A 22,397-nucleotide genomic window follows, 5' to 3' on the forward strand; every position below is an offset into this window, starting at 1 on the left:
CAAAGTGACTTAAACCAAAGTGCGCCTAAACTGAAGTTTTTATATTTTATTTTGTTTCATTTCAATTTTGTCTGACAGTATTTGACAACTAAACCTCACTATTTTACTTTATCTGTACCATCCACTGCAACCTTACTACTAATCCAAAAAGATTTCTAACTGGGGGAGAAGACTAACCATGGAAGATACAGCTCAGAAACAAGAATGCTTTCAATAACTTTGATGAACTGTGCTAATGGCACAGTAGGAGTAGTTCATGAAAAAGGGTGGAGTACGTCATTTGTAACTTCACAACTTTTATATAAATAAAAGTACAAGAGCCTTTTAAAGCTTTTCTAGTACTCTCCAAGCTAGGTTTCATGGCTGTTTTTAATTATACTCCAGTTTAATTAAATGGGGCAATCAAACAACAGTTTCCAGTTACTACTGGAAGTGTTTTCTATTACAGCAGCTCAAAGAAATCAGCATCTATAAAGATACACTGAATGTAAGTTATCAACTGCTTGGCTAAGACACTAGCCAATTATAACAGACTGAAAAGTGAACTGGGGCAGGGGCAGGGGCAGGGGCAGGGGGGGGACAGGACAGCATCTATGCAAAACATATACTTGCTTTTCTCTGTTCATCATCTTTGCAGTTCTGAAGCTTTTCATCAAAGAGCTAAAAAGAAAAAAAATACAATAACACTGATAATACAGCTTTTAAAAATACACACAGGACAGCAAATTCATTTCAAAAGTACTTTTAGAGTCTGCTAACGAAATACGATTGATATGGCACTGTCCTACCAGAAATGGTAATAATTTCATCTAAATTGCATGTTCCACCTAAAGGATGGCCTCCCACTGGTTCAGAAACAGATGTCTTTACTTTAAACCAAACTATAAAACACTATCATGGCTTGGGGAGGCAGCAGTAAGGGTTGACAATATTAGGGCACAATCCTATGCATGTTTATACAGAAAATGGCTGCCTGGGGAATGCTGAGAATTGTAGGACTTGTTTTCTGAATAAACATGCATAGGATTGTAATCTTACAGAATTGCATTAAAAAGGCCAACAAATCTGAATAGTGCTACAAACTGTTCACGACCACAGCAACTGTCTCTCTGATCTGTTGCTTCTTTCCCCTCAGTTATGTATTTCAAGTTAACCTTGAACCCTAGCTGAAGTTCTTTAGAAATGAATGGGCTGCCCTGCTAAGTAATGAATTCAGCAACCTTAAGTCTTTAAGGCTTTAAAAACCCAAAGCACCTCTCTCTCACACACATTTTTACTTCTCAAACACCTACTCCATTTTCAAGACCAAATAAGTAAGCTTTAATTGATAAATCACAAGGGGCAAGGTTTGTTCCACTGTGTCACAGAAGTGTAGTCCGTGTCATTACCACCATTTTCACTGCAAGAGTAAAAGAAATAGATTTCTTACAGAAAACTTTCTTTAATCTAATAGCTTCCAATATTAAAGCAAAATTTTCCACACATGCTGGAACCGCAATATATAGGATAAACAATATTAACTATAAATGTTTTAGAAGAGCTTTTTAAGAAAAACAGAAACAAGTTTACAATTTCATTGTGATTTACTTCTGTAAGGTTAACTGCTTCACAGCTGAATCCACCCAAAATAGGAGGATACAATAGGTGTAGGGTTTAACATACCTTCAATTGCTCTATTAAAATTTGTAGATAAGCATCAGCTTCTGTAAGCTTTTTATCAAAATCTTGGACACTCGGAACAAATCCAGGATCCACACCCTATAAGCACAAAACCAGACCAAACACAACAGTTGAACAGGAATTCTTTGAGAATACATAGAACAGCAATTGATTTATTCCTCAACAATTAACACAGCGCTAGTCAAGAACTGAAAGCCATGAACTAAGTTTCTATATACACTTTCAAAAATATGAAGGAATTACCTTTTTGCTGCAGATGTAAAGTACAACAAAATTATTAACACACAGCATGGAGTGGAGGGACCCTCTAGCTCCATTCCAAAGCCTCAGTACAATATTTTTGTGGGGTTAACTATTTTGCTATATAGTTACCATTTTGCTGTGGATAATCTAGGGGAAGCATCCAATAAAGACACTGTCCATGCAAGGTTCCTTGTAAAACAGAGCCTGCTTGGCTCATGAATCCTCAAATAGTAGGCGACAGAGGCAACAATACAGTGCAGGCTTAACAGCGCAACACTATACATGTTTCCTCTGAAATAAGTCCCATTGTATTCAATGGCACTTACTCCCAGAAGTTTAATCCCAGCAAATGTTGCTAGAAGTAATGATTATTATTATGGTTCAGTTATTATTATGTGCTCATATCTTGTCATTTATGAAGAGTATTTCCATGCTTTTGCTTCTTGCAGAGATCACAACATCTGTTTTATATTTATTTGATTTAAACAGCTCTCTCAGCACTAAGTCACCTTCCTCTAAAATGCATGCAAGGTTTAAAGAAATTATTGCCTGATTAAGATGCAAGACTTTGGACAGAATGTTATACGCTAAAAATACAGAATGAACTAAGGAAAAGTTCATTTATATTAGGAATATAAGTAAAGAAGAGGTTTAAAATGTCTGTGCCTCAAATTGTGTCACTCTTCTTACTCCCCTATTTCAGCTTGTTGTCTTGCTTCCCACAAGAGTTTGTGATAGAAACATTGCATGTATTTATTAGGCCATCTTTATTAACTAACATGCTCATGTAAAATTATATTAAACATATACAGCTAATGGATATGCAATGTAACATATTTTTAGGTTTTAAATGTTACAGTTATTTTGATAAACAATTGTTTTATAAAAATAAGGGGCATACATTTAGCTTCTATTAATTTCAGCGAGTGCTGAAATTTTTCCCACTGAAGTCAAAGGGATTTTCAAATGCTTATGTTTTACTGGATTGTGTCCAAGACTTTTTAAAAGTAAACAATTAAGGTGTTAATTTTGTGCATTATACCACAAATTTTCAAGTGGGCTTTTTAAACCAAACATACTATTTTAGTGGTTCAGCTTTCCTTAGAAAGTATTCCTAACTAACCAGGTTCTACAGAAAACAAACTTATAAGCTCATTTACCAGATTGTGGGATTCAGTTGCTAGGATATACTGGGGCTGTTCACATGACACGACAGCCCACCGTGGGTTATTTAACCCATGGTGAGGCTGCAGCACATGTGGGGTGTCTGCAGCTGCCATTTTGAATATGCAACCCCTGCTAAAGAATTGTCATGTCATGCGAACCTGGTGATAGTGGGTTATGTGAGGGTAACCAGCCTCCCACTGGTTGAGGAACATATGTATTTTTTTTTAAACTCAAAGCATAAAACACTATCATGGGTGGGTGTGTGTGTGAGTGAGAGAGAGATACGATTAGGGCACAATCCCATGCGCATTTAGACAGAAAAAGGTTCTACAACATTTTTGAATATGCAACCCCTACTGAAGTAATCGTGTCATGTGAAACCAGCCAGCATGCATTATGCAAAGCTGGGTTTGCACGACGCAACAACCCCCAAGCAGGGTTTGGATAGGAACACAGGAAGCTGCCTTTTGCTGAGTCAGACCATTGGTCCATCTAGCCCAGTATTGTCGACACTGACCGGCAGCACCTCTCGAGGGTTTTAGGCAGGAATCTTCCCTCACCTTACCTGGAGAAGCTGGGGATCGAACCTGGGACCTTCTGCATACAAAGCATGCGCTCTGTCACAGTGAGCTATGGCCCCTCCCTGATATCCAATGTGGCGCTCATGGATGCTGTGTGTTTCATATGAACCCAGTGATTAAGAATAATGATCACTGGAATGCATCAATTCCTTCTGAAGTACCAAAGAAATGTATGAAATGCTCAAAATGGCCATAAAAGATCCCCAATGCAACTCAATTATTACCCGGTATCATGAAATGGACATAGGGATACACTGTATGGTCTTTGCTAAGGGCCATACCTTACTCCCTGAAGATTCACTACAATGAACTGGAATGTGTTATCCTACTACGTTATATCCTTTAAGACATATCAGAGCCACTACAAACAATATACTGGACCACCTGCCAAACAGAGAGTAGGTTATTTTAGCAACGCTTGCAATTTCTGAATGGTGACATATACTGGATCTTAGTCATCTTTAGAAATCGTTGAAAGCCCCACCGTGGCTATAATGTGTACTTGCTTCACATTGTTTCCAGTACCCATGTTCCCAATATCAAAGAAATACACTGCCTTTCCAGAAAATCATAGAAATATGTTGGGCATATAAGAATTCCACATAAGTGGGATTTCAAAATATATGTGCTCTTGTTCAGTGTTCCAGCCATCCATTCATCTGTTCTTTCAGCATACTCCATTCTATTCTCCCACCTCGTTTTCTGCCTACCGATACCTCACTCTTGTATGTGGGTGGTACCATTTTGACTACATAAAGCCCAGCACTCAGAGAATTGAGTTCACCATATTATTTATACATTACTTTCAAAAATTATATTATAGTGATCACAAGTTCCACAGGTTAAAAGTGTGTTAGTTGTCAGCGCAGAAGCTCAGTTCCCATATTCATTCAGGGGCATGGGGATCTTTGTGCTGGATCACAACATATGATCCAGTTCCTATAGCCACTTGGAAGCAATCAATGCATTTCAGTTTGCTATATAACCCAACCCTATACAAGGAGGGTCAGAAGAAAACCAAGTTCAATGACATATACGACCTGATAAATTTGAAAGAAAACCTAAGTTGCCTCCGAACATCGCCTAAGTATTAACAATCCACAGCTTTAGCAATAATCGCCTGTGTCACGATCCAGATACCTAAACTGGCAAACAACAAAAATCAATGGCAGCCAATTCCACCAATGACCTACAGAGGAGATGGAAAAACTGAAGTTAGGCAGCGCCTGAAGTCACATTTAGCGCACACACCCTGCCCTTCCTTTTCGGCACCCGTCCGTAATGCACGGTACTGGCCCTAGCTCTGATCTACGTTTTGTTTTCCAGGGTTCTTTCCTCTGCCCCCCAACCCCGTTCTGCACGCACGCGCCGGCCCTGACGCCAAATTCGGGGCGGGGATTTGGCGTAATCCCCCCCCCACACGCGCGCGCGCGCGTTATAGATGGGGCCGACCGTAAGACGCAGGCGTCTGGGTGGGCCTCCTCAGCGCAAGCCCGCTCATTTCGAGGGCGCCCCCTCCTGCCACTATCGACGTTCCGCCACCCCAACGCCTGGTCCTACTCACGCAAGCCATGCTCCCCCACTTCTCTCTGGCCGGGGTCTGTCCCAGGATGGGCCCCCGCCCGCAGGGACGCCGCGCCGCAAGCCGCCGCTCACGCGGCGCTCGCCTTAACGTTGAGGTGGCTCCCGATTGGCTACGGGTCAGGTGCCTTCCAGCCCAACCCTTCCGCCCCCCGCACAGCGATTGGGAAGGGGGACACAGAATAGGTACACGCGGTAAGCCGCTTCCTTCCAGCCCGCGTGCCCGGCTTCCTTCTTCCCCTCAGGGGCTCACTTTGTGCTGGGGGCTCCCACAGCGGCAGACGCTGCTCACACGGACAACGGTAGACGTGGCCGAGAGGGATCCACCAGGAGCGGAGGAGCCGAAAGGTCAGTTCACTGGGCGTGTCAGGCAAATCCCACTGTGAAGGGCTGCCGCGCCAAGGAACAGACGCCTGCATCCGAGCCGCCTTCTATCGCCCACAGGGGTGCTTCGATCCTCGCATGCAATGCCATAGAAGACACGCACTCATTCAGAGGTTTCTTCCGCCCCGATTTTGTTGATCCTCTAAAATGCCTCCAACAGTCTCCTCGGAACTGTCTACAGCGTAGCTCGCTCGCTCTTTCCGGTTGAGACGGCATTCATCATCCGCCTACTTTTCTGATTGCCAAGGTTTCAGCTTAGTGTGCGTAATACTATGGGCACTCTAACACACACACACACACACACACACACAGATTCAAGAAGCTTAAGTTCATGTTAAGGCTGAAAGTCCTACGCATATTTACTTGGAAGTATTCCCATTGGCCTGGATCCACAGTAGTGCAAGTTCCGCTCACGCAACGGGATTCCCCGCCCCTCCTAACTGTAGCCCCTTGCTCTGCTCCCCCTCCCCGCCACCGGGAAACCGCACCTGCTCCGTCAGCGGACCCTCCAGAAAGGAGCTACAAAGGAAAGAACCAGTCGTCCAAGGTGTCTCTGCCAGCACAAGGGCTGCCATAAGAAGGGAGGAGAGCCATACAAATCAATTGGACTGAGTTGGACTTACTCCCAAGTAAAACATGCTTGAAGCTCAAGCTGCAATTTTCAATGTATATACAGAGTTGCTTCACCAGAGATTCCTCACTTGAAACATCACTATAATCAATGCACATTAATATAGTACAACATACAATCTTATCTCCACTGTATTTGCTCAGTAACTGCAAGATCAAAACGAAAATGCTGTTATCAGTAGTACTAGCATCTCCAAAGCAACCCCCTTTTTATGATGGCACCTTGAGGTGACTTAACATTCTCACTAGGAATACAAATTCCCTCTCAGAGGCTCCAGTGCAGGAATATGCTGTTTTAGTTTGGTTAATGTTCTAATTCCCCTTCTGTAAATATGCAACACACACAATACTAATTCCAAATTATACATTTAGGAGGAAGCTCTCAACCCAAGAGTTGGATATGTTTTGACATACTTCAGTGTTATTTGTACATTAAAAGTATAATAAGACTTGATAAGGAGGATGGGCCATTGCCTACAGGGTTATTATACTCCAAAAAGGATGTGAGGAAAAATTCAGCAGCGAGCAAAATACATGCCGTAGCAACAATGATCCAGCCCTCTTTTTACTAAAATGGAGAATGGTAACAAGATTGATAGTTTTGTTTTGTTTTTTCTTAAAATTCAAGTCTAGATCTTGGGATATAGTCACATTTACAAGCTTCTAAGCAATAAAAGCACTGAGTTATGCTGGTGGGGTTTTTTTTGAAGATGCATAAATGCCATAGAAAAGATGATGCCATTTCCCTAAAATAACCTTCTCCTCTACAGTTAAAGTATTCCCAACATCCTTTTTTTAGTCAATTTGTGTATGTATGCAGCTGTTCCCCACTACTGTGCTGAGAATTCTAGTGTAGATCTCTTACCTCACATGCCTTCAAATTGTAGATATATATAAAAGTTCAGCAGGACAATGGATAAAGAAAATACAAGTTAAAGCCACAAATTGAATGGAGCCCATATAAGACATCCTTGTAGATAACTTCCAATCTGTGTTGCTAGTTTTCCAGTTCCACTAGAAAATTTTCTTATATGTGGACTGCCAGTACAACATCAATGCAAAACTTAGCAACTGAAATGCTATATTTTCTAGATAGAAACATGTTAAATTGTTTAATTTTAAACTCAATATAAAAACTAATGTGCACTCATGATCTTGAAACAGATTGGTATGGGTTATAATTTTAGAAAACTTTAATTGCGTATTAAATTTAGAATGTATATATCACTATTGACACGCTCACCTTAAACAAGTACTCTGACAACTGAATGATTCTAAAGTAAATGCAGATAAGCTCACCTGAAGCTGAAGAGTATGACGAAGGATGGTTTCCTCTAAAGCATGAATCCATTTCTCTCTCTCATCAGCATCTCGAGCTGTAAGAATAGTAAAAATTTACTTAAGGCAACAACTGGCAAAATTAAGCCAATCTGTTGCAACAACGAAGAACCATCTTATTAATTAAACAAGCCAGTAACAAAGTAAATTTTTGCTCACAGAAAAGCCTACTTCATGATTAACAAAAACATTTGAAGATATTGCAAAAAAAAACAACCCAAACCTGAAGTAGTTACATGACTTAAAACTAAACTTGTACATTTAACAGTAACTACAGTACAAATATTTCAGCATATTTGCTAATTTGGGCAGCTTCACAATTCCTGACTAGCATGTGCAGCGAACTAAAATGGACAAACATGGGCAAATTTAATTCAGGTGACCATTATATCTACTACTGTGGGCAAGAATCCCTTAGAAGAAATGGAGTAGCACTCAGTCAACAAAAGGGTGGGAAAAGCAGTCCTGGGGTGCAATCTCAAAAACGATAGAATGATCTCAGTACGAATCCAAGGCAAACCATTCAACATCACAGTAATTCAAGCCTATGCCCCAATCACTGAGGCCGAAGAAGCTGAGGTTGATTGGTTCTATGAAGACCTACAACCCCTTCTAGAACTAACACCAGAAAAAGATGTGCTCTTCATCATAGGGGATTGGAATGCTAAAGTAGGAAGTCAAGAAATCACCGGGATAACAGGCAAGCATGGCCTTGGTGTACAAAATGAAGCAGGACAAAGGCTAATAGAGTTTTGCCAAGAGAACACGCTGATCATAGCAAACACTCTTCTCCTACAGCACAAGAGGCGACTCTACACATGGACGTCACCAGATGGTCAATGTCGAAATCAGATTGATTATGTCCTTTGCAGCCAAAGATGGAGAAGCTCCATACAGTCAGTAAAAACAAGACCTGGAGCTGACTGTGGCTCACATCATGAGCTGCTTCTTGCAAAATTTCAGCTTAAATTGAAGAACGTAGGGAAAACCACTAAACCATTCAGGTATGACCTAAATCATATCCCCTATGAATATACAGTGGAGGTGAGGAATAGATTTCAGGGATTAGATCTGATAGACAGAGTGCCTGAGGAACTATGGACGGAGGTCCGCAACATTGTTCAGGAGGCAGCAACTCAATCCATCCCAAAGAAAAAGAAATGCAAGGAAGCAAAGTGGCTGTCTGATGAGGCTTTACAAGTAGCTGAGGAAAGAAGGGAAGCAAAAAGCAAGGGAGAAAGGGGAAGATATATCCAACTGAATGCAGAGTTCCAGAGAATAGCAAGGAGAGATAAGAAGGCCTTCTTAAATGAACAATGCAAAGAAATCGAGGAAAACCATAGAATGGGAAAGACTAGAGATCTCTTCAAGAAAATCGGAGATATCAAGGGATATCGTTTTGTGCAAAGGGAACATTTTGTGCAAAGACGGGCATGGTAAAGGACAAAGAAGGCAGGGACCTAACAGAAGCAGATGAGATTAAGAAGAGGTGGCAAGAATACACAGAAGAACTATACAGGAAAGATCTGAATGTCCCTGATAGCCATGATAGTGCGCTCACTGAACTTGAGCCGGACATCCTAGAGAGTGAAGTCAAGTGGGCCTTAGGAAGCATTACTAACAACAAAGCTAGTGGGGATGACAGTATTCCAGCTGAGCTATTTAAAATCCTAAAAGATGATGCTGTTAAAGTGCTCTGCTCAATATGCCAACAGTGGCCACAAGACTGGAAAAGGTCTGTTTACATTCCAATTCCAAAGAAAGGTAAAGGTGTCCCCAACCAGTCATGTCCGACTCTAGGGTGCGGTGCCCATCCCTGTTTCTAAGCCGAAGAGCCAGCGCTGTCCGAAGACGCTTCCATGGTCATGTGGCCGGCATGAGTGAACACCGAGGTGCATGGAACGCTGTTACCTTTCCTGCAGAGGCAGTACCTATTTATCTACTTGCAATTTCTTGCTTTCGAACTGCTAGGTTGGCAGAAGCTGGGACTGAAGACGGGAGCTCACTCCGTCACGCAGCACTCGGGTCTCGAACTGCTGACCTGCCAACCTTCCAGTCTGCAGTTCAGCGTCTTAACCACTAAGCCACCGCGGCCCTAATTCCAAAGAAGGGCAATGCCAAAGAGTGTTCAAACTACCATCCAATCGCGCTCATTTCACATGCCAGCAAGGTTATGCTCAAAATCCTACAAGCGAGGCCTCAGCAGCACGTGAACCGAGAACTACCGGAAGTACAAGCTGGGTTTCGAAGAGGCAGAGGAACTAGAGATCAAATCGCCAACATTCGCTGGATCATGGAGAAAGCAAGAGAATTCCAGAAAAATGTCTATTTCTGCTTCATTGACTACGCTAAAGCCTTGGATTGTGTGGATCACAACAAACTGTGGCAAATTCTGAAAGAGATGGGAGTACCAGACCACCTTACCTGTCTCCTGAGAAACCAGTACGAGGGTCAAGAAGCAACAGTAAGAACCGGACATGGAACAACCGATTGGTTCAAAATTGGGAAAGGAGTACGACAAGGCTGTATATTGTTACCCTGCTTATTTAAGTTATGTGCAGAGTACATCATGAGAAACGCCGGGTTGGATGAATCACAGGTTGGAATTAAGATTGCCGGGAGAATTATCAACAACCTCAGATACGGAGACGATACCACCCTAATGGCAGAAAGCGAAGAGGATCTAAAGAGCCTCTTGTTGAGGGTGAAAGTGGAGAGTGCCAAAGCTGGTTTGAAACTCAACATTAAAAAAACTAAGATCATGGCATCTGGCCCCATCACTTCCTGGCATATAAGGGGCAGAAATGGAAGCAGGGGCAGATTTTATTTTCTTGGGCTCCAAGGTCACCGCAGATGGTGACTGTAGCCATGAATTAAAAGACGCTTGCTCCTTGGGAGGAAAGCTATGGCAAACCTAGACAGCATAGTAAGAAGCAGAGACATCACATTGCCGACAAAGGTTTGTATAATCAAAGCTATGGTTTTCCCAGTAGCAACGTATGGCTGTGAGAGCTGGACTATAAGGAAGGCTGAGTGCAGAAGAATTGATGCTTTCGAACTGTGGTGCTGGAGAAGACTCTTACGAGTCCCCTGGACTGCAAGGAGGTCAAATCAATCCATCCTAAAGGAAATCAACCCTGAGTGCTCATTGGAAGGACAGATACTGAAGCTCAAATATTTTGGCCACCTAATACAAAGAGAAAACTCCCTGGAAAAGACCCTGATGCTGGGAAAGATTGAAGGCAAAAGGAGAAGGGACAGCAGAGATGGCTAGATAGCATCACAGATGCAATGAATATGAACTTGAGCACACTCCGGGAGAGAGCGGAGGACAGGAAGGCCTGGCGTGCTATGGTCCATGGGGTCACAAAGAGTCAGACACAACTTAACGACTGAACAACATGTGCCAAACAATAGCTATCAAGGTGAGCTTGTAGCTATCTTAAGGAAGGAAGTAGGTGTGGAAAAGGGAGAAGTGAACCAATTCAGGATTCTTCATTTATAAAAGAACAGGACAAGACAGCTATATCAATGCTATGTTCCCATCCCTTAAAAGTCTGTTATACTCACTATAGTACTGATTTTTAATGACGCTAGTTTCTACATAACTCACTCTCACATAACAACAACTCTACTTTCATTTTAAATGCATGAATAACATCCTGTTCAATACATCACAACTCTATCATGAGAAAATATTAGGCTGGTATCCTGTGGATTAAGGGGTGGGGCTATGCAAGTAAGGTCTGCCTCAGGCTGTAATCTGAGACAAACTTGGAAGTGGGAATGGTAAAATATGACCCTGCTACCAGGAATTCTATACTACAGGTACCCCCATTCCCTTTGTGATTATGGCATTTTGCTACTTCGAATGAGTTTTCAGTGACTGTTGAAAACGTTTTCAGAATTCATTGGAAGAATATCTAAATACTTCTCACCTCCATTTTTTTTAACATATCTAAGCCAAACAAGACATCCCAATGTTTTATTTATTTTTGAGCTGGATCCAACAACATTGTTCCACTGATTGAAGCAGTTCCATCAATGGAACCAGGAGGGGGTGATCCCCCCACCCCCCTGTACATCCTCAAAATCTGTTCCACTGGGCTAGGAAGTCCACTAGTGTGCCATCAGACTTAACCTATTAGATTCCCCCCCCCCCCAAGCAAAAGGTTTTGTAGCTAAATACCTTAAAGTGCAAACGCCTCTGATAAATGTCAGTTCAAATGGTAAGGTTTCCTTTTCCACTCATAGAGGCAAGCACAAAGCAGAGTCACAGAAGTCACTGAGTGCGCTGGTTCCCTAAGGGACTCCATTAAAGGAGGAGAAAACTAGGCATTTATATCCTTCTATATTAGAAGACTGCATATGGAAACAGAAGCTTGACCCTGATAGACCCATGGCCAACCAATGAGTGGAGCAGGGAGCCAAAATTCTTTTGAGGCATCGTTCTATGAGAGATTAGCTAGGTACTGTTATATTCTACAAAGCACATCTTCCACATACGCAGAGCACAAGCAGTTCATTCAGGGTTCCCTAGAAGACCCCGAACACATTCTTACTGCAAAGGCAAGTTCTTTGGGGCTAATCACCTATCAGTGGACACCAGCTCAGAGTACTACTTCACTGGGTCTGATGCAAACAGCACATATCCAGAAAGGATGGCATGCTGAAAAATGCTGGGGGAACATTCTGGGGGAGAAAGAAATGCTAACTGACCTATTTTCCCTAACTATGGCATTTCTACACTTGCTTCCATATAGTAGAAACGTAGGTGACAGTTGGGCCATAATTTGGAGTAACGTGAACATTCATCAACAGAGATGATAAATGTCTACTATTTATTTCCTTTTCTCAGTGTTAACGAAGTTCAAAGTAAAAATACTGGGAACTCTGCACAGATCTTTTGGTTCAGAAGTCCCTCACACTCCCCAAAACTTGTAAATATGATAGGGAAAGGCATAACCTGAGGAAAGGCATAAGCTGAGGAAACCATGCCCTCTCCTGCTCATGTTCCATAGTAAATGGTATTCAGAGGCATACTGCCTCCAATTCTGAAGGTAATAACATAGTCCTCATGATTAGTAGGCATTGATAGCCTTAACCTCCATGAATTTGTCTAATCACCTTTGAAAGCCATCCAAGCTGGTGCCATCACTACATCTAGTGGTAGCGAATTCTATTGTTTAACTATATACACTGTGAAGAAATACTTCCTTTTATTGTCCTGAATCTGCCACCATTTCACTTCATTGGATGAGCCGGGGTTGTAATGTTCTGAAAGAGGGAGAAAAACCCTCTATCCAGTTTCTCCAAACCATGCATAATTTTATTCACCTCTATCATGTGCCCCTTTACTCAACATTTTTGTAAGTTAAACAACCCTAAGCACTGTAATCTTTCCTCATACAGAAGTTGCTTGAGTCCCTTGATCATTTGGGTTACCCTTTTCTGCACCTTTTCCGGCTCTACAATATCCTGTGTGAGGTGTGGTGAGCAGAACTGCACACAGCATTGCAAGTGGTCACACAATAGATTTGTATAAAGGTGTTATTTTTTATTCCTTTCTTAATGATTTGCAACATGGAATTTGCCTTTTTCACAGCTGCCATGCACTGGGTCAATATTTTCATCAAGCTATCCACCTCTTCTCCCAAGAGCCCCTTCCTGGCTGGAAATTTCTGTTTAAGTCAATATACTTTGCTTAGCAACTTCATCCCAAAGTGTTCATGGTGATCAGCATATAAATAAAAATGTAACAAGGCTCCCCTCCCCTTTCACACCTTTCTTGAACTACCTTAATCCTGCTGGAAGTGGTTTTTCAATGCCTCCAAAGATACCCTGGCAAATTTTGCAGGGGGAGGAACAGCTACCAAACAGACTTGTTAACATGCCATTGCTATCAAAGGTTATCAACAAAAGTTGATTCACAAATTGACAGAGAAAGTGATGGTCATTATTATGCTGGAGTTCAGATACTACTTGTATCAAGATGAACACTTTGAACCGTGCCTGAGACACAATGGGAATCCAGTGCAGATACTAGCTAGAACAATGGTGTAATTTGTTCCCAGGAACCAACCAACATCCATGAACAGATACACCCAATAGTGCATTATCAAAATAGTATCTCAACAGTAATGAAGAGCAGCCACATAATAAAATGCATCATTGTAGCATGGCCTTGAGAATTATGAAGGCATGAATAATGACAAGGTCTGAATCAAACAAAAAAGATTCCAGCTTTCCAATTGGCTAGTGCTGGCAAAAAAAAAACACCTGCTCACCACCTGAGTATCCAGGTGCTACAACAGAGCCGCACAAAAGACAAATGGAGATTGAAACCTGTTAATTAAAAGTTCCTATTCCACCATTCTCCATTTAAAGGCCATTGTTACTTCACTCCTCTCTCGATCCAGTTTCGGTATGCTGTCCCTTAGACCCAAACACTGAAAAAGCACCAATTTGGGGGAAAATAAAGCAGCAATACTGAGCTCTTTTGTCAGTTGATGAAATTATGACACCTAGCAGCATTGTTTACAAGCATACTTGTTTAACAGGCCAGGAGCAAAGCCTGCAACTTTTGCACAGGAAAGATGCTAGGGAGATAAGCAACCACCAACCACTGGGAACTCCCACCCAGAAATAAGCAGACACAAAGTTGAAAAAATATTTCAGATTTCCAGGAATAAGCATTAACATTTCAAACATATGGTCAACCAAGTGCCTGCAATTTTAGCAGCCCTGAGAAGAGCAGCTCAAAAACAATCCCATAAACCCCTGCCATCACCACAATTGCAGTAAGGGTGCAACTTGATGCAACATGAGTACTTTGATCCAGAGAAGCCCCAGGATCTGAACCAGAATGGGACCATGGCAGATAGAGAGAGAGAGAAATTCCCCCCAACTTCTGCTTTCAGGGGAGAACATACTGGTATGCTACTCCATGATCAAACCGGCATTTCCCTGTTTGAACTCTACCTGGGTTCAGACCCAGAAGACATGATATATCAATGATCTTAAAAAGCTGCAGACCGCTATGTGCTCAGAAACTTTTTAAAGAAAAGTGGAAAATAAGGCAAAAAGTAACTGAAGAAATCTGATTTCTTTTGAAAGGAGTCAACATAATAGCTGGTGCAGCTGCTCCTCCCAGTGCACAGAATCATAGAATAGAATCATAGAATAGTAGGGTTGGAAGGGGCCTACAAGGCCATCGAGTCCAACCCCCTGCTCAATGCAGGAATCCAAGTCAGAGGTTGCAGGCTGAGTCCTTTTGCTGAGAGTGCTTTCTCTCAGCACAGAGAAGGGCAAAATGGGCAGGATGATGGAATTAGTGGGCGGGGCCACACCCACTAATATTGTCCTGCCGGTGGAGGGCCCCCAGACCAAAAATGGTTTGGCATCCCTGATATACCTGAAAGCCATTCAGTACTCTAGCATCCTACAGGGATCCATTAGACACAGTTTTTCCCCACTGCCTTTCACCATCAGATTGGTGTGGGATAACTGTAAACTTACATGCTTCCCAAGCACACTCTGGTGATCCTGATTACATTAACTGATATGTATCATAACATGTTTTACATAAAATAGTAGTCCCAAGTCTATCCATAACTCAGAACAAAGAGGTGGGTGTGTAATCTGTCAGCCAGAATAAAGTAAATACTGTGGGGAATAACTCCCTAAAGTGTATTCTGGCATAAGTGTATGAATGGGATGCTTCTTATGTGGGCAGACTATTTTATGTTACTGTAAGATACAAATAAGGAATATATAGCAATCTTGAAGAGAACTAAATAGCGTTTGAAAGCATATCTAGATGAAAAGGTATTTCTATACCATCATCAGGCGTTCACCACAAGGATCCTCTTCTTCAGTTCATTCCTCCTAAATTCTGGGACACCAAATATCAAGAGACATTGTGTCTTTGAACAATGTTTATTTGTTAAATGAATTCTAAACTATCATATACCAACCCCAAACTATGACAACCTTTCTAAAGATGAAAGACTAGGTCTAGCAAATTTTCAGAGAAGGATAAACATTACACTCTGCTAACAAGGGTAGCACTCTTGTCCTAAAAACCACAGACTACATATCTAAAGGAAGGCCTGAGACAACTGAACAGCTATAGAGACATACAAAGTCGTAGAGAAAGTCATCACAACAGATCACAATGACTACATTTCAAAAACCATGCAACAGTTTGTTTGTTTTTTTAAGTTAAACAATAACAAAGGGAAATGAAGAAGCATTCCTCATTTCCTTTTCAGGGCCCGGACATAGTGTTCAACTGGGCAAGCAGTAGACACAGCTAGGTTTTGCAAAGCAGGCCTGGGTCCATCCCTTTGAGGCAAGGGGCGGGGGGTAAGTGCACATATGGAATAGCATTAGGGAGAAAAGGAGTAGAATTATCAATCCCTTTCCTATCTACCTACATCCATCAAATTTAATAACTAACTAGCACTAAGGAAGAAACCCGGATGCTTTTACACAGTATCAAGAGAATGTTCAATGACAAAATTCAACTTGGCACAATTACATCATTCATTCATATGAGTAAGTCCAAATGATTTCCAAAAGGGGTGCAAACGCTCACAACTCAGAGCAAGAAGTACAAAGTACTATGATATAAGGTTCCACATTTGTTTAACATAAAGAATGTGGAACATCTCCATCACTCACAAATGATGTCTAAGTCTGACTTAGTCTAGAAAACCCTTGTGAGCAGGCAAACATTTTATTTTATTGTTTTAATAAGGGGAGGAAGGGGCTACAAAAACGGATACAGCTATGCTTAAACATGCAGGTAATGCAAGATGCTCAGGTATTAACAAGCACCCTGATCCAGCAGTTCCTTGCTGGTGCATGAGCAGTGATGTGCACATTAACTCACCACCACCAAGGTCTTCCCCATTTGCTTCAGCAGAAGGGAGACCCCATACTACTATGCACGCAGAACATACTAAACAAGGCTATGTTTATGAAGATACAATATTAATTATAAGTGTTAGCCAAAGAGTGAAAGAAATGTGGTACTATACTGTCAGCATTCTGAGTAATCTGCACTTGCAATTTCACCTCTCATAAGTATGCTAAATTCAACTGAAATTAAATAACATTTAAATAAGATCATTAGAAGCCACTAATTCACACGAAAACAGTTTGTTAACTATGGGTTGTAATCTTAAATAATTCAGAGCACTATATTTAAAAAATTGCAATATCATCATGCACACACATTTGTAGAAATGCCAATTCACAGTAAAATTACATTTCAATGAATTAAACTATGATACTTTAGATATTATGTATGGTACAGTTATTTGATGGCAAAAATGTTAATATATATATTAATCAATTTGTTCTGCTATAAAGTGATCATCTCTTAAGACGTTTTCATTTCTGCAGGTAAACACAAAAGCTTCAGAACTGCTGCAAAAGGAGAACTGCAGAAGGTATTCCTTTAATAGTTGCGGTAGAAAACTGCAGATTTCATCTTTTATCCACATCAAGCTATATAAGCTGCTATTTTTTGAAGAATGCCTGTGGTATGGTCTATCAGCATTCATGGTTAATTCCTTTGCTCTCAAGAATAAGTTAGGAATTTGTGATCTGCCAGTGTGGTGTCATCCAGAAATGAGAAGACCAATTCATGCTGTGATTTTTTTGGACTACTGCAAAACTTGTAATGCAGTACTTTTTGCACCTTATGATGCTTAATGCAGCCAGTGAAAAGCCACAGGATAGCTGAGCCATATGGATCCTAAGATTTATCATTATAGGTGACTGATGAATATGTCATCAAACATTAGGATTTTCAATACTAGACAGAAGACAATGCAATACTAACATTACAAGTTTTGCAATATTACAAAATAGCATGAATCAGTCTAATTTCTGCAACTAAATGCTTACTATCTCAAGTAAGACATTTATTTCGCAGCTCATCTAAGAATGGAAAGAAAAATATCAGACAGCAACAGCAAGGAAAATTATGATTTAAAGTAAAAGACAACCATGAAAATAGAAGTACTTTATAAAAGTAACACTATTTACCAGTGTTTTAGACAAAAAGGTATTTTGGGGATAAATAGAAGTACAAATAAAAAATACAGTACCTTACCCTTTCTACTGGTGAACCATAGCATGCAATGACGAAACATAGCAGTAACAGATGGCATTGAAGTTAGTAAATATGAATAAAAAAATAAATAGCAGAAAAATGGTGATTGGCAGACAAGAACAAAAAAATATAGATGACATGAATGAGAACTTGTAGATCCTGAAGCAAAAGTCCACCTTTAAATCAAATGTCCCCTCTGGTCTCCTCTCATATTCAAGCCTTTAAGTTATATATAAACAAAAGCTGCAACCTCACACGATCTTGTGGCTTTCTTCATGCAGAAAAGCACAACAGCACATCTTGATAATAAAGATCAGTGGTGCTTTTTTGCAAGCAAAATCCATCAACAAAAGCCCATTATTCTCTCCCCCTTGACTGATATATCCTTTAAATTTTTAATCTCCAGATCCTGCCAAAGCTACAGTCCTTTCTATCACATATGTATACACTGCAGATATAAATCCCTGCCTAACCCACAGTGCTCCCGACTCCAGAATGTTCCCTGAACATTGATTCATTCAGTCCAGTTTCTAAAATGCTTAAATTAGTCCATTCAAATGTAAATAAAGAAGATTTTGTGATATAAGAAAGGGTCTCTTCTTTCAGCTCACCCTGGAAATGGAAGGTTTTCTGATCAACAGTTATTGTGAAGGTGCTGTCGTCCTCATCATCTATACCAATCACAGCTCCCTGTGAAACAAAGAGCAAAAATCCTGATAAGGCAGAGTAGTGACATCAGCAGCATGCAGTCTATCGCTACATGAGTAGAATGCAAAATTAATGAACAAATTTTGTAAAGCTTCCAGGGTCAACACCTGAGAATTAAATGAGATATTTACTAAGCCAGTTATACCCGTTCTGCAGATGAAGTGTACTGTGCATTTTCTTCTTTTGTGAGAGCACTATGTTTGACTTCAAAACCCAGCCAGAAGCTTTTTACATTTTTAATGAGTAAAAAAAAATTAGAGTTTGAAAAATGGTTATTTTCTACACATAAAGAAATCTCTTTTCTTCAGTCTTAAAACAAATACTTGAGTGCCCTTACAAAATCATGTGGTTTGGGTATTTGAGAACAACATCATTCATACAACCCCAAAAATGATTTCATACCACAGTTTAGGGTTATATTCTTAACCTGTCCTTGCTGCAAAGACTTATTCAATCTCCAAGGCAATTGATTTTTTAAGTAATTTTAAGTAAGAAATTTATTTGGGTACTGCACAACAGCTTTCAATTTTATTTTCAGGACAGCCAACAGGATTCTACAAACAACATAAGACATATTTATTAATACCCAGAGAAATCAGTACCTGCAGGCTTCAATAATTTAGAAGCAAATAAATTCAAGGACAGTCAGTGCTGCCCCATTTTCCCCAAAGCTATGGAAACCAGGGAAAAAGTGACAGTGGACTATTTAGAAAGTACTAGCTATCTGGCTGCATCAGATTCATCACCCACCTATGAAAGATGTTACATTTTGATCACAACTCGGTCAACTACATTTTCCCATTTCACTCAAGACAATTGGTATAAAACAGTGGGGGGTTTTCAAATGAGAATTGAACACAGATTGCCTCTTCATCAGAATGAAGTCAGTAGACTTTGAGCTATATTATGCAAGTTTTAGCCCCCATTATGGACCTGTAATTTTCTAAGGGGAAGTAATAATTTACTAACAAGTAGATTAAATGGCATGCTATTGCTTGCCTATTCATACCACTGCTACATTTTAAGCAACAGTCTTCAGTAACTCTTATATCAAAGTCTCTATTTACCATTAACTTACAATTTTTTCAGTCCTCTGTACATCAGCGCAAGGAGGTAGTTTTTACATTTCCATTAGAAATTCAACTTCCCATTCCTCAGTCAGCAGCAAGTGCACGTAACTCAGAAAAGTTTCTAGAAATGATTAGTCAAACCATAATGCTATTCAAAAACCTACCTCAGGAAGTATTGACCTCTTAAAGCTGGTTCATATATAACACATTTAGAAATTTCTCTTCATTGAGTAATTATGCTATACTAATTATAATTATGCTATTATTAAAAGCAAAGTTAGTTTATTATTAATTATTAAAAGCAAAGTTAGTTTATTAATAACTATTCTCTCTCTTGCGTTATGTATTACAAGCTACTAGGAGAACAAAGGGAGTTGCACACAGCCTGCAACAACAACAGCATGGTGATCTCTTGTACTGCAGCTCTTGGGCTCTTGGGTCCAAGATAATTGACAACAGGGAATTTGCTTCCCACAGGAGGGGGGGCAGAATGGGCACCATCTTCCAGACATTTTCCTTCAACACAAGATCTGCTCTGGTTCAAAAGAAGCAACAATAGTAGCAAGCAGGGGATATCAGGTGCAGGGTGACAGATGGGAAGATGGGTGACCACCGTGCTCAGCCTCCAAAAAGTACTTGATCTATCAGCTGTGCTTGGAGTGAATCAAAATAGCTGCTTCACTTCAGACTCACTCAGAGCATGACCCACATTCTGCCACATCACAAGAGTCATGGCAAGGAGCACATGATGCACCCCAGAGAAGAAAAAAGTATCGTGTAGGTTAGAGATGGAGGGAACATCTGGCTTGCAGGCCTGATAAGGCCCACAGGCTAGCAGCTTCTTCCCATGGTCCTGCCTCCTTTGCCATGGAGGAAAAGGTTCTCATCTCTGATCAGCAGCTTACTGGAGATAAATGCCTTTCCCAGCTTCACACTGAGAAATACTTCCCTTCTCAGTGCTTAGCAGGGGAAAGCATTTATCTCCAATACCTGCTGCTTTTCCTTGAGGACAAGAGGGGGTGAGGCCAGGGGAGGAAGCTGCTGAGTGATGGAGAAACATTGTATGATCCGTAGGTGAGTGTCCCGGAAAATCCCTTCCATGGTCGGAGGCAGCGCTCTGAGAGAACTGCGCTGGTTGCTTCTCCAAGGTTGGAAAACTGACTTTGGAGCAGGAGGAAAGGGAGGATTTGGTGGGTAGGGAGAGGAGGAGACCAGAGAAACTAGGATATGATTTATCCTGAGCCTCCTCCAGCCTCCTTCCTTCCCCTTCCAAAGCACCCTTGCTAGATGGGCTGAAAAGCAAATCTAGCAAAAACAAAGGACATCAGAGAATGGGGAGGCAAAGATTGCCTCCACTGCTCCTCCCACCCTGCTGACTTTGGCCTGGCCTCCGAGTTCAGGGCTTCCAACCCATGAGTCGTATGGATTGTGCCCTTAGTCCTGCATCCTTCTGAACCTTGTCCTGCACAGGCCTGTCCTACTTACTTCTGAGTAGTGATGCAGAGGCTTGCCTTGCTTCTGAGTTGTCATGTTGCTGATGCTTACTTCTAAATAGATATGCTTCCTATTATAAATGGAATTTGGGGGGTGGAATTTTTTTGGACCCATCAACTTTTGCCTGTGGTCCCGCCTGCCACTGGAATGTGGCCCCCAAAAGCTTCTCCAAAAGGGAATCTGGCCCTTGGGCCAAAAAAGGCTCCAAACCCCTACTGCAGGTGCTTATAAATAGCGACCACACGTTGTACGGACTATACACTCTACTAAAGAAACAGCATCTGACCATACTGAAGAATCACTGGACTCCCTCCAAACATTACATGACAGATGCAAATACTTAATTCTATTTGTTCCCAACTCTACGAGTTACTAATTATTTGTTGCTTTATTTCTGAAGGGAAAAAAATCTTACATTATCCAGAATGAGCAAGTAGCCTAGCAAACAGTGGGCTTTGATGTGCAAAGCTAAAATTATTTCCATCTATTTTTGTCTAATATTTTTCCTGCAAGTTACCCTTCTAAATACATTAACAGCCCAATTCAGCACATTTCCTCAGAAGTAAGCCCGTCTTCTTCAGTGGACTTATGCCCAAATGTATGTAAGGATTCCAGCTAAGGCAATCTTTGGCACACACGTACCTGGATATAAGCCCCACCAACCTGCCTGGACTTTTTCCTAAGGAAAGATGCACATGACTGAGCTACACAGTGCTTACAGCAGTAAAAGTCATTTTTGCTAACATATGAATAATGCTTGACTAATACTGAACTGCCACGCCTGAAAGTCATAGTGTATACCACTAGCACCAAACAGGGCATTACTTTTCCAAGATGGAAGAATTCATTGGCAGGGAATGTTTTAAAGCAAAATGCAGCCCCATTATGCTCTTTGGTTAAACTAGATATGAATTCTAAACCAAGTTCGCTACTGCAAAGTATTCTAGTATGAAAATTGCATATTTTGCAGCATGACAGATCTGCAGCAATGGAAAGTACATCTGAAACATCAATATGAAAATTGTTTTTATCATATGCAGAAGGCTGTTTCTACACTGCATATGAGGAGTTTTGAAACTGCGCATTGCAACATACAATGAAAAGCACTTTAAAGATGAAGTGGGAACATGCAGTTCAAATTTGATGATCAACACAAAAGCTTTTACCAAGTTCCAAAGGTGGTTAGAAGCCTTGCCAGCGTTACTGCCTGAATTATTTACTGTAAAACTTTAAAACTGCTTGAGAAGAGAACAATTATGATCAAACAAATTCTTGGCAAAAATAAAGCTCCTACCAAGTCCTTTTGGGGATATATAACAATACAAGAAGGTAACATACAGTCTGTACAGGTTAAAAGGCAATGACAAACCAATGTTAATGGGGTGTATTTAATGT

The 22,397-nt window shown here is 40.9% G+C and overlaps 2 protein-coding genes across 12 annotated transcripts in view; one reads left to right on the top strand and one right to left on the bottom strand.

Moving 5' to 3' along the window:
- The window catches only part of OSBPL9 (oxysterol binding protein like 9), a 102,754-nt gene that overhangs the window by 27,103 nt on the left and 53,254 nt on the right, over positions 1–22,397 (bottom strand). For 5 of the 7 annotated variants that reach the window (XM_084852509.1, XM_084852508.1, XM_084852510.1 and 2 more), the window contains exons 3-6: positions 18,342–18,420; positions 7,566–7,642; positions 1,663–1,758; positions 613–660 (exon numbers count right to left, since the gene is read on the bottom strand). In XM_084852509.1, coding sequence (XP_084708635.1) covers positions 613–660; positions 1,663–1,758; positions 7,566–7,642; positions 18,342–18,420 — 300 coding nt within the window. Of the gene's footprint in view, positions 1–612; positions 661–1,662; positions 1,759–5,235; positions 5,348–7,565; positions 7,643–18,341; positions 18,421–22,397 lie in introns of those variants that run through there. The other 2 variants (XM_084852512.1, XM_084852511.1) reach the window with 1 other exon arrangement.
- The window catches only part of LOC146348176 (uncharacterized), a 29,766-nt gene continuing 17,107 nt past the window's right edge, over positions 9,739–22,397 (top strand). For 4 of the 5 annotated variants that reach the window (XR_014790556.1, XM_084852518.1, XM_084852516.1 and 1 more), the window contains exons 1-2: positions 10,867–11,029; positions 17,016–17,062. Coding sequence is in view for 4 of the 5 variants with exons in the window: in XM_084852518.1 (XP_084708644.1) it covers positions 10,963–11,029; positions 17,016–17,062 (114 nt within the window). In the remaining variant the exon portion in view is untranslated. Of the gene's footprint in view, positions 11,030–17,015; positions 17,063–22,397 lie in introns of all 5 variants that reach the window. The other variant, XM_084852514.1, reaches the window with a different exon arrangement.

This window comes from Heloderma suspectum, chromosome 4 (genome assembly GCF_057233095.1).
Source record: "Heloderma suspectum isolate Gila_16-S chromosome 4, 16-S_ref, whole genome shotgun sequence".
NCBI classification, from domain to species: Eukaryota; Metazoa; Chordata; class Lepidosauria; order Squamata; family Helodermatidae; genus Heloderma; species Heloderma suspectum.